Raw genomic sequence first — 12,882 nt, 5'->3', positions numbered from 1 at the left:
AGCTGTTTTAGACTTTTCTACAGACGTGCTCATTAAAACGTCTGGACATTCCACAGGCTGTATTCTTGTAATCGCGACGTTTCTAATGCATAGGTTACCCCATCTATCTAAATTCTATCTCTCAATTTATCTACCTATCTATCCTTATATCTATCTAGCTATCAATTATCTATCTATCTTTCTATCTACCTAGCTATAGTCTATCTTTCCATCTATCTGTTATCTATCTATCCATTTATCTATCTATCAATCTATTTTTATCCAGACAACTGTATATCTATCTATCTATCCATCTATCTGTTATCTATCCATTTATCTATCCAACTATCTATCTATCCAGCTATCTGTTATCTATCTATGTATCTATACATCCATATACCCCATCTATCTAAATTCTATCTATCCTTCTATCTATCATCTAGCTATCAATTATCTATCTATCTCTCTATCTACTTATCTATAGTCTAGCTAGCCATCTACCGGTTTTCTATCTATCTAGCAATTTATCTACAGCTCTATCCTTCTATCAATTATCTATCTTTCTATCTATCTACCTATCTATAGTATATCTTTCCATCTATCTGTTAGCCATCTATCTATCCCTTTATCTATATATATATCTATGTTTCTATACATCCATATACCTCATCTATCTAAATTCTATCAATTTATCTATCTATATTTCTATCTACATATCTATGTATCAATTACCTATCTAGCTATCTATTCTGTCTATCTACAGACATGTCAGGACATGTCCTAATATAAAGTCTATACATATATCTATCCATCTATCTGTTATCTATCTATGTAGCTAAACAACCATATACCCCATCTATCTAAAATGTATCTATCAATTTATCTATCAATTTATCTATCTATCTATCTAGCTAGCTAGCTATCTCATATCTATCTATCTTTCTATCTACCTATCTATAGTCTATCTTTCCATTTATCTATCTATCTATCTATGTATCTATACATCCATATACCCCATCTATCTAAATTCTATCTATCCTTCTATCTACTATCTATCTATCTAGCTATCTATCAATTATCTATCTATCTCATATCTATCTATATCTTTATCTATCTGTCTTTCTATCTACCTATCTATAGTCTATCTATCCATTTATCTATCCAACTATCAATCTATCCATCTATATGTTATCTACCTATGTATCTATACATCCATATACCCCATCTATCTAAATTCTATCTATCCTTCTATCTATCTTTCTATCTACCTATCTATAGTCTATCTATCCATCTACCTGTTTTCTATCTATCAATTATCTATCTATCTACTTATCTGTAGTCTAGCTTTCCAGCTATCTATATTTATAGTGCTTGATATTAAATGTTATATTGCTTGATATAAAATTTATATTGCTTGATATAAAATTGATATACTGTTGTGCACTGTCACAGATGTCCTAAGACATATCCTACACAACCAACCCCCAACACTCTGTGTCAATACACACCTTAGTATTTCGCTGTGCCAACCATCCCCACCACTCTGTGGCAATACACACCGCAATGTTGCAAAGTTGTATTCATTTAAAATGTTTACACAATACAAATTTTCAAAAATGTTGTACAATATGCTGTAAAAATGTCAAAATGATCAATTTATACGTATATCTATCTATCACAATCTAACGTTTCAATAGATAAATATTTTATCTATTTATCTATCAATCTATCTAACAATTTATCCATTTATCTATCTATCTTTCTATCTATTTCTAACCATATAGCTACTATAACACGGCTATCTAACAAACATCTATCTATTTACATTTCTAGCTATCAAACATCTATTTATCTTTCTATCTAACTGGCTGTCTTTCTATCTTTCTAGCTATCCATTTTATCTATTTATCTAGCTGCTAATATCTATCTAACGTCCAATCTTTCTATCTATTTTCCTATCAATCTATCCATTTATCTAACAATTTATCCATTTATCCATCTTTCTATCTATTTCTAACCATCTAGCTACTATAACACGGCTATCTATCAAACATCTATTTACCTTTTCTATCAAACATCTATCTATTTACCTTTCTATCTATCAAACATCTATTTATCTTTCTATCTATCTAACTGGCATTCGTTCTATCTTTATTTATATCTATTATCCATCTTTCTATCCATTTATCTAACAATTTATCCATAGCTACCACATAGCTATTTATCTAATTATCTACCAATCTATTTTATCTATCTATTTATATAGCTTCTAATATCTATCTAACGTCCAATCTTTCGATCTATTTTCCTATCAATCTAGCCATTTATCTAACAATGTATCCATTTATCTGTATTTCTATCTTTCTATCTATCTTTCTATCAATTTTTGTATCTATCCAGCTATCTAACAATTTATCCATTTATCTATCTATGATCAATTTATCCGTATTTCTGTGCCAATATAGACAGACAAACCCTAACACTCTGTCTAACAGTAATCTGAGAAGAATGTCTGGGGGGATGTTGCCCTCTGTAGTAAGAAGCTGGCAGAAGTCCCAACTCCTGGCATTTTAGCGGAAAATCCTGTACGCTTGACTTTGTGCGATTTATTGCCGACGGTAAGTTTTCGGGTTACACGTTTATAGCTCACAATGCCGGACGCTACGACGCTTCAAATACCCCTCGGGTATTTGTAAGTCTCTATGCAGTTGTTGAGCTTTCTCTAACAAGGCGACGTCGCTCAAAGCAGCACCCTCCAAAATAGCGTAAGCACTAGCGGCCAGACAGACGTTATTATCGTAATTATTAAAATCGTATAAATGTTGTTTTTTACGATCAATAATCCGACTATACGCGACACCACCCAAATGTCTTCTGGCCCCACCACGGCGGCACCTAACAATGATGACAACTAGTTTAAGTGTATTACCGGCTATGCACTCCGCGTTACTCTGTAAAGCGTTAGCGATATTGTCCAACATGTTTCGGCTCTAAATCCATCTCTAGAATACCTATTAGAAAAAATCAAATCAAACGTCTCGCCGCCGTCTAAACGCAATTGTATGAAATCACCCGGATCGGCGGCCCGTAAAACCCTATCTATGGATAGATAGAAAGTGGAAAGATAGGTAGATATATAGACAGCTTAATGGCATGATAGATATAAAGATAAATGGATAGATAAATTGATAGATCGATAAATAGATATGTGATAGAAAGATAATGGAAAGTTATATAATAGAAAGATAGATAGATAGAAAGACAGCTTAAATAGATAGGTCGATATATAGATAGATTGATAGAAAGATAGATAGAAAGATCGGCTGTAAGCTAGATATTAGAAGCTAGATAAATAAATTGGCAGATATTTAGATAGATTGTTGATAGATAAATTGATAGATAAATAGATATGTGATAGCTAGAAAGATCGTGGCAAGATAGACGGTTAGATAGAAAGATAAATAGATAGATTGATAGAAGGATAGAAAGATAGATAGCTATATGGATAAATTGATCATTTTGACATTTTTACAGCATATTGTACAACACTTTGAAATTTTGAATTGTGTATACATTTCAAATGAATACAACTTTGCAACATTGCTGTGTGTATTGACAGAGTGTTAGGGTTTGTCTGTCTATATTGGCACAGAAATACGGATAAATTGATCATAGATAGATAAATGGATAAATTGTTAGATAGCTGGATAGATACAAAAATTGATAGAAAGATAGATAGAAAGATAGAAATACAGATAAATGGATACATTGTTAGATAAATGGCTAGATTGATAGGAAAATAGATCGAAAGATTGGACGTTAGATAGATATTAGAAGCTATATAAATAGATAGATAAAATAGATTGGTAGATAATTAGATAAATAGCTATGTGGTAGCTATGGATAAATTGTTAGATAAATGGATAGAAAGATAGAAAGATGGATAATAGATATAAATAAAGATAGAACGAATGCCAGTTAGATAGATAGAAAGATAAATAGATGTTTGATAGATAGAAAGGTAAATAGATAGATGTTTGATAGAAAAGGTAAATAGATGTTTGATAGATAGCCGTGTTATAGTAGCTAGATGGTTAGAAATAGATAGAAAGATAGATAAATGGATAAATTGTTAGATAAATGGATAGATTGATAGGAAAATAGATAGAAAGATTGGACGTTAGATAGATATTAGCAGCTAGATAAATAGATAAAATGGATAGCTAGATAGATAGAAAGACAGCCAGTTAGATAGAAAGATAAATAGATGTTTGATAGCTAGAAATGTAAATAGATAGATGTTTGTTAGATAGCCGTGTTATAGTAGCTATATGGTTAGAAATAGATAGAAAGATAGATAGATAAATGGATAAATTGTTAGATAGATTGATAGATAAATAGATAAAATATTTATCTATTGAAACGTTAGATTGTGATAGATAGATATACGTATAAATTGATCATTTTGACATTTTTACAGCATATTGTACAACATTTTTGAAAATTTGTATTGTGTAAACATTTTAAATGAATACAACTTTGCAACATTGCGGTGTGTATTGCCACAGAGTGGTGGGGATGGTTGGCACAGCGAAATACTAAGGTGTGTATTGACACAGAGTGTTGGGGGTTGGTTGTGTAGGATATGTCTTAGGACATCTGTGACAGTGCACAACAGTATATCAATTTTATATCAAGCAATATAAATTTTATATCAAGCAATATAACATTTAATATCAAGCACTATAAATATAGATAGCTGGAAAGCTAGACTACAGATAAGTAGATAGATAGATAATTGATAGATAGAAAACAGGTAGATGGATAGATAGACTATAGATAGGTAGATAGAAAGATAGATAGTTGATAGATAGATAGAAGGATAGATAGAATTTAGATAGATGGGGTATATGGATGTATAGATACATAGGTAGATAACATATAGATGGATAGATTGATAGTTGGATAGATAAATGGATAGATAGACTATAGATAGGTAGATAGAAAGACAGATAGATAAAGATATAGATAGATATGAGATAGATAGATAATTGATAGATAGCTAGATAGATAGATAGTAGATAGAAGGATAGATAGAATTTAGATAGATGGGGTATATGGATGTATAGATACATAGATAGATAGATAGATAAATGGAAAGATAGACTATAGATAGGTAGATAGAAAGATAGATAGATATGAGATAGCTAGCTAGCTAGATAGATAGATAGATAGATAAATTGATAGATAAATTGATAGATACATTTTAGATAGATGGGGTATATGGTTGTTTAGCTACATAGATAGATAACAGATAGATGGATAGATATATGTATAGACTTTATATTAGGACATGTCCTGACATGTCTGTAGATAGACAGAATAGATAGCTAGATAGGTAATTGATACATAGATATGTAGATAGAAATATAGATAGATAAATAGATAAATTGATAGAATTTAGATAGATGAGGTATATGGATGTATAGAAACATAGATATATATATAAAGGGATAGATAGATAGCTAACAGATAGATGGAAAGATATACTATAGATAGGTAGATAGATAGAAAGATAGATAATTGATAGAAGGATAGAGCTGTAGATAAATTGCTAGATAGATAGAAAACCGGTAGATGGCTAGCTAGACTATAGATAAGTAGATAGAGAGATAGATAGATAATTGATAGCTAGATGATAGATAGAAGGATAGATAGAATTTAGATAGATGGGGTATATGGATGTATAGATACACAGATAGATAACAGATAGCTGGATAGATAGATAGTTGGATAGATAAATGGATAGATAACAGATAGATGGATAGATGGATAGATAGATAGATAGATAGATAGATATACAGTTGTCTGGATAAAAATAGATTGATAGATAGATAAATGGATAGATAGATAACAGATAGATGGAAAGATAGACTATAGCTAGGTAGATAGAAAGATAGATAGATAATTGATAGCTAGATAGATATAAGGATAGATAGGTAGATAAATTGAGAGATAGAATTTAGATAGATGGGGTAACCTATGCATTAGAAACGTCGCGATTACAAGAATACAGCCTGTGGAATGTCCAGACGTTTTAATGAGCACGTCTGTAGAAAAGTCTAAAACAGCTGAATGTCTTAGGGACCTATGCCTGTATGTGCATACGTATCTCTGTGCTAACCATGCCCCGAATGTGTCATGTTTATATAGGCTGGGGTCCTGTTGTAAACCACAACATGTTAGATTATGTTTTATAAGAATTTATATGTTTATTATAGGCCTTTTTATGCCCAAATCTTAATTTTATATCAAAAACTTATCAACTGTTATAAATGGGCATAGCCAAAATATCAAATTTATTTATTTTTAATTTGTAACTGCCGGACATTAGATTTCACCATCTGTAGTAAGCTGTCCTGCGTCTGTCAGAAAGCTCAACTTCCTGTTTTAGCCCCTAACAGTAATCTGAGAAGAATGTCTTGGAAGATGTTGCCATCTGTAGTCAGAAGCTGTCAGAAGTGGTAAGACCTTAATGGACGAATACTATATATATCAAGCAATATCAAGCGATATAAAATTAATATCAAGCGATATAAAGTTTATATCAAGCAATATCAAGCGATATAAAATTAATATCAAGCGATATAAACTTTATATCAAACACTATAAATTTTATATCAAACAATATCAATCAATATAAAAGGGGCGGGGTTATCTGTATAAAAGGGGGCGTGGTACCTGTCACTTTTAGTTTGACGAAACATATACCCTCTTACTACTTGTATATGTTTTATTTTTAAATTTTTTAGGAGTGTTGAACATGCGATCTAATAGCAAAACAGATTCATTGAGTCAACGATTTGACCTGAGGCTAATCCTACAGTTATCGAAGTGGTTTCCTAGGTCCTCAACCTTTAACCCCTGTACTAGTCTCCATTGCAGGGGAACCACCAGACCGCTAACTCTTGGAGTAGCCTATGTTCAAGTGACTACTGACCTACGGGGGGTCAGGAATTAGGCAACACTGGAGTTAGGGACATGCCAAGGTCAGGACAGGCAAAGTACGTGCAGTATGATAAACAGTCCGAGATCAGGGCAAGCAGGTAAAGGTTAAATTCAGGAAGCAGGGCTCAACCTGCATGGGAGAACATCATTACTCTGGTGGCCAGGACTGCCAGACAAGGAGAGAGAGACGCTGGTGAGCCAGATTGCTAGAGTCCTGAGCTATAGACAGGGTGAGCAAGGCGGCGGCTGTCCATCCAACAAGAGAGGAGTGGTGGTGGGCAAAGACCATGGAAGATCCTTTAGTCATATACATAATACACTGCACTTAAAGAGGTAGTCTCACTTCAGCAAATAGCATTTATTATGTAAAGGAAGCTAATACAAGGCACTCACTATTGGATTGTGATTGTCCATATTGCCTCCTTTGCTATCTGCTTTCATTTTTCCATCGCTTTATACACTTCTTGTTTCCATGGCTACAACCACCGTATAATCCAGCAGTGGTGGTCGTGCTTGCACACTATAGGAAAAAGAGCTGGCCTCTCTGGTGGCCGGGACCATGGGAGCGCACCTAGGCTTTTTCCTATGGTGTGCAAGCACGGCCAGTGAGGATGGATTGCAGGGTGGTCAAAACCATGGAAACAAGCAGTGTATGACGTGATGGAAAAATGAATCCAGCCAGCAAAGGAGGCAATATGGATCATAACAATACATTAGTAAGTGCCTTGTATAAACTTTCTCTACATGATAACTGCTATTTGCTGAAGTGAGATAATCCCTTTAAACTGTACATAAAGTTTGCTAGTGAGTATACTAAAGACAGGCTGCCTATTATATCCTGCCTCCTGGGTCTTATAGACATAGGTAAATGGCAGATCTCCAAAGCCGTTGTTAGGCGCGGCTGCCATGCCAACCACTGGCATCCCACGACCTTTGTCTAATCGCTTAGATATTGTGGTTGCTATTGACCACAACATCTAAGGGGATGAATAGCCAGGATCGGAGCTAACTGCAATCTTGGCTATTGTAGGGGAAGTCCATTAAATTACAACCAGATCTCAATACCAATGGCACAGGCACAACTGCCCTTGCACTCCATCCCAGCAATGTAACTGTACATTGCTTTGCCTTAGCTTGGTTAAAGCTACCATGTATAGTTACTGTATGTTGTTTTGCAGGAAGGGATTAAAAATATTATCCAAAAATGTTATCTACACTATATTGTTCTTCTGATTGTTTCACCAGTTGGAGACCAGGAAAGGGATTGTGACCCACAACATTAAAGAGAATGTGTAATGTATTCTATACAGATTTACATATGCAGATACTGTAATATTGTGTTGGTCTTTTTAAATGTTGTAGGTACTTATTAATTAAATCCCCCGGGGGGCGCAGTATTGAAGACACCCTCTTCCTTCTTCTATACACAGTATAGTAAGGTGGGAGTACTTTATTGTAGCCGAAATGAATGGAAGTCAATTGATTAGGAAGTGATGGAGTACAGCCACTTTCATACACAAGGTCACCTGATATGATTTTCCTCATCCTGTGCTTGTATATACAGCAGGGATGACAAGTGTCTTATAGCAAACTGGAAGCGTCAGCTTATTGTGACCGCTCTAGTGGTCAGCGTGAAAACTAGAATAGAATTTTTATATGGATAGTCCCATAAAAAGACAAAACTAAATATCTAAAAAATATATATTTAGAATACAAATCTTATGACACATTCCCTTTACGCTTACAATTTAGAGAAACTGCTGCCATTATTTACACCATGCGATAAAATATTCTTTCACCATATCAAACATGGAGTGAAAAATAACTGATAAATAGGACGGTTTAAAGGGAATCTGTCACCTGCTTTAACCATTTTTAAGCTGGCACCCTCGCTATGTGGACTAAAGTACCTTTTTTCCAGCAGTCTTCTTTTTACTTGATTTCGTTTTGTAGTTTTGATATAAAAGCTCTTTTTCTGATATGCTAATTAGGGTCCAAGGAGCCCAGAGGGGCGTTTTTTTCCCTCTCCGGAGCCCAGTGACGCCCCCCTGCAGTGCCCAGCCCGCCTTAATTTGAATTCCAAGGATGCCTCCTGATCATCAGATAACCTCCCACAGCCCGGCAAACGGTTCCGCCCCCTCCCCACGTCATAGTCTACCTTATAGAAATGCCCGTCCTTCTTCCTGTCTGCGGCCCGAAAACTCGCGCAGGCGCAGTACCGCCTGCGGCCTGCGCGATCATCAACCTCCTGAGGGCAACAGCCTCAAAAGTCTCACTGGGCATGCGCCGAGCCCAGTGATGTGACCTGAGCGCTGTTGCCCTCAGGACGTTGATGATCGCGCAGGCCGCAGACGGTACTGCGCCTGCGCGAGTTTTCGGGCCGCAGACAGGAAGAAGGACGGGCATTTCTATAAGGTAGACTATGACGTGGGGAGGGGGCGGAACCGTTTGCCGGGCTGTGGGAGGTTATCTGATGATCAGGAGGCATCCTTGGAATTCAAATTAAGGCGGGCTGGGCACTGCAGGGGGGCGTCACTGGGCTCCGGAGAGGGAAAAAAACGCCCCTCTGGGCTCCTTGGACCCTAATTAGCATATCAGAAAAAGAGCTTTTATATCAAAACTACAAAACGAAATCAAGTAAAAAGAAGACTGCTGGAAATAAGGTACTTTAGTCCACATAGCGATGGTGCCAGCTTAAAAATGGTTAAAGCAGGTGACAGATTCCCTTTAAGAAGAAGAAATTACAAGTCATTAGTATGCTAAGTAAGGTTGGTAAACTGTGTATATCATTATCACATGTCACTAGCTCAGAGCTGCAGGGAAGGCATGTCTAGCTTAATTTACCTCAGCATCCTTTTTAGCAAGATGTTCATCCACTTTTGGACTTTCATCACGTCTGGCCTTGAGAGGAAAAAAAATAAAAATACATTTTTATGGATTAAGTATATGGAGATTGATTGTGTTTTTGTAAGCAAAGCTAAAGACCTTCGCTCATCAACTATGGTAAATTTAGACTAACATCTGCTCAGGAAGTCTATGTGATTAGGAATGCCACAGCATCCTCATTAGATAATTAGAACGCGTTCCATACCACAACCAAATGTATGAATCTAAAAATAAATAAATAAATAAATTTAAAAAAAAGGTTGATGCCAAAAAACTACAAGAAGCAAAAGTTGAGTTGACACCACTTAGGGAGGAAACATTTCTTGCTTGGTGGAAATCTTAATCACAGCAGTGATGTGCTGTTCAAGCCTCAGACTTCTGAAGCCTGTGACTGGCTTCAGTGGTCACAGGACCTATGCGCTTCATGGTCCCGAGGGGACTTGAAGCGACCAGGAACAAACACTATAGGATTTCATTGTACTACCTCCTTTTGCATCCTTCTTCCCTCAATATATATGTTAAACATGGAAGAATATGTTATGTGAACACAGCCAACGCGGGCTATAAACATATGTGCACGGCCACCCTTTAACCAATATTCTAGTCATCATACAGACAATAACATGACATGAAGTAATACAGTCGGTGGAATTTAGCCTGAAAACATGTTGTGTATTGTATCAGGCTGATATGGACTGAAATCAGTAAAGCATTAACAATTTATTTTAAATAGCCATCTTTTTAGTAAGAAGACTAATGATGTCATTTATCACTAATGAGGTCATTTATCAAACTGGTGTAAAGTATAACTGGCTTTTTTACCCATAGCAACCAATCATATTCCACCTTTCATTTTTCAAAGGAGCTGTCAAAAATGAAAGGTGGAATCTGATTGGTTTCTATGGGTAACTAACCCAGTTCTACTTTCCACCGGTTTGATCAATTTCCCCCTAAGTTTCCAGTAGAAAATGTATCAGATTCAACTTACCTATAAAAACACCCCTCTAGCAAAGTGTTCAGAAAAAAATTAAATAAATCTTACATTGGCAAAGAACAGCAATGCTTTCCTGAAGTCACCTGATGTTTCTGAACTGATATCATCTCCAAGGCTTTTACCATATACTGCAAGGAAAAAAACACATATCTGGCTAATGATGACAAAATAGAACTAAAAGAAGTACCAAATAACTCAAGAGCATGTCTACCTTTACAATGCATCTAAAGATGACATTTTAAAGCTTGTTAGGAGAAAGATGGAAATATGACTACAGGATCAGAGAAAGGGATGTTTTGTTTGTAGTCCGTAAGCACAGACACACATAAGCCTGGGTAGGACCTGTAGACACAATACAGCTAGATATTAAAAATTATAAATACTTATGCACCAAATCCACTGCTGCTACTCCAGTCCTCTTCTCCGGGATTTGTTTACTTGACCGCAGCGATGACGTAACTGCTGACTACCACAGACAACCAATGGCCTCAGAAGAGCACTTTAAAGGGGTTGTCCATTGTCTGTTTTTTTTTTAATGGCCTACTTAAACCTGCCACTCACATAGCCTGCTACAAAAACGGCATCTTCCTGTGCTTCAGGGATTTTCAAACCTAACAAAGGGCTGGTGAACTTGTCATAACAGTGGCACCTGCACTGGGTTACCTAAAAATGTACAATGGCCAAGAAGAGGAGGAGGTTGGACAGACAACATGTCAACAGCTCATCACCAAGGGACCTTTCAAACAAATATAGTCATATTGCTAGTTATGGGAATAATATATGAAAACAGCACCATTTCATGTATGTCTGCTGTTATACATTATAGAAACACACAATCTTGTTTACCCTTTGAAGGATTGTGGTGTATGTTTGACTTTGTGGTACTTTTGTTTTTTTTTCATCCCCCTTCTTTCAAGAGCCACATGAGGGCTTGTTTTTTGCCCATGGCCCAAATTATATTCTTTTAACCATTTTGAGTTACATATTATGAACTAAAACCTTTATTTTTAGGGGAAGTGGTATTAACCCCTTAAGGACTTGGCCATTTTTTGCAAATCTGACCAGTGTCACTTTAAGTGCTGATAACTTTAAAACGCTTTGACTTATTCAGGCCATTCTGAGATAGTTTTTTCATCACATATTGTACTTCATGACACTGGTAAAATGAAGTCGAAAATTATTATTTTTTGCATAAAAAAAAAACCTAATTTACCAAAAATTTGGAAAAATTAGCAAATTTCAAAGTTTCAGTTTCTCTACTTCTGTAATACATAGTAATACCCCCAAAAATTGTGATGACTTTACATTCCCCATATGTCTACTTCATGTTTGGATCATTTTGGGAATGATATTTTATTTTTTGGGGATGTTACAAGGCTTAGAAGTTTAGAAGCAAATCTTGAAATTTTTCTGAAATTTACAAAAAAACAATTTTTAGGGACCACTACAGCTCTGAAGTCACTTTGCGAGGCTTACATAATAGAAACCGCCCAAAAATGACCCCATTCTATAAACTACACCCCTCAAGGTATTCAAAACCGATTTTACAAACTTCGTTAACCCTTTAGGTGTTGCACAAGAGTTATTAGCAAATGGGGATGAAATTTGAGAATTTCATTTTTTTGGCCTAATTTTCCATTTTAACCCATTTTTTCCACTAACAAAGCAAGGGTTAACAGCCAAACAAGACTGTATCTTTATTGCCCTGACTCTGCTGTTTACAGAAACACCTCATATGTGGCCGTAAACTACTGTACGGCCACACAGCGGGGCGTAGAGTGAAAGGTGCGCCGTTTGGTTTTTGGAAGGCAGATTTTGCTGGACTGGTTTATTGACACCATGTCCCATTTGAAGCCCCCCTGATGCACCCCTAGAGTAGAAACTCCATAAAAGTGACCCCATCTAAGAAACTACACCCCTCAAGGTATTCAAAACTGATTTTACAAACTTTGTTAACCCTTTAGATTTTGCACAAGATTTAATGGAAAATAGAGATACAATTTCAAAATTTCACT

At 35.7% G+C, this 12,882-nt stretch overlaps 1 protein-coding gene across 1 annotated transcript in view; it reads right to left on the bottom strand.

The window, feature by feature from the left end:
* The window catches only part of ANXA3 (annexin A3), a 53,405-nt gene that overhangs the window by 16,461 nt on the left and 24,062 nt on the right, over positions 1 to 12,882 (bottom strand). Inside the window, exons 7-8 of the mRNA XM_040418027.1 lie at positions 10,916 to 10,995; positions 9,832 to 9,888 (exon numbers count right to left, since the gene is read on the bottom strand). Of these exons, the coding sequence (XP_040273961.1) occupies positions 9,832 to 9,888; positions 10,916 to 10,995 (137 nt within the window). The remainder of the gene's footprint in view (positions 1 to 9,831; positions 9,889 to 10,915; positions 10,996 to 12,882) is intronic.

This window comes from Bufo bufo, chromosome 2 (genome assembly GCF_905171765.1).
Source record: "Bufo bufo chromosome 2, aBufBuf1.1, whole genome shotgun sequence".
Lineage (NCBI taxonomy): Eukaryota > Metazoa > Chordata > Amphibia > Anura > Bufonidae > Bufo > Bufo bufo.
This window is presented reverse-complemented; position numbering and strand designations above follow the sequence as displayed.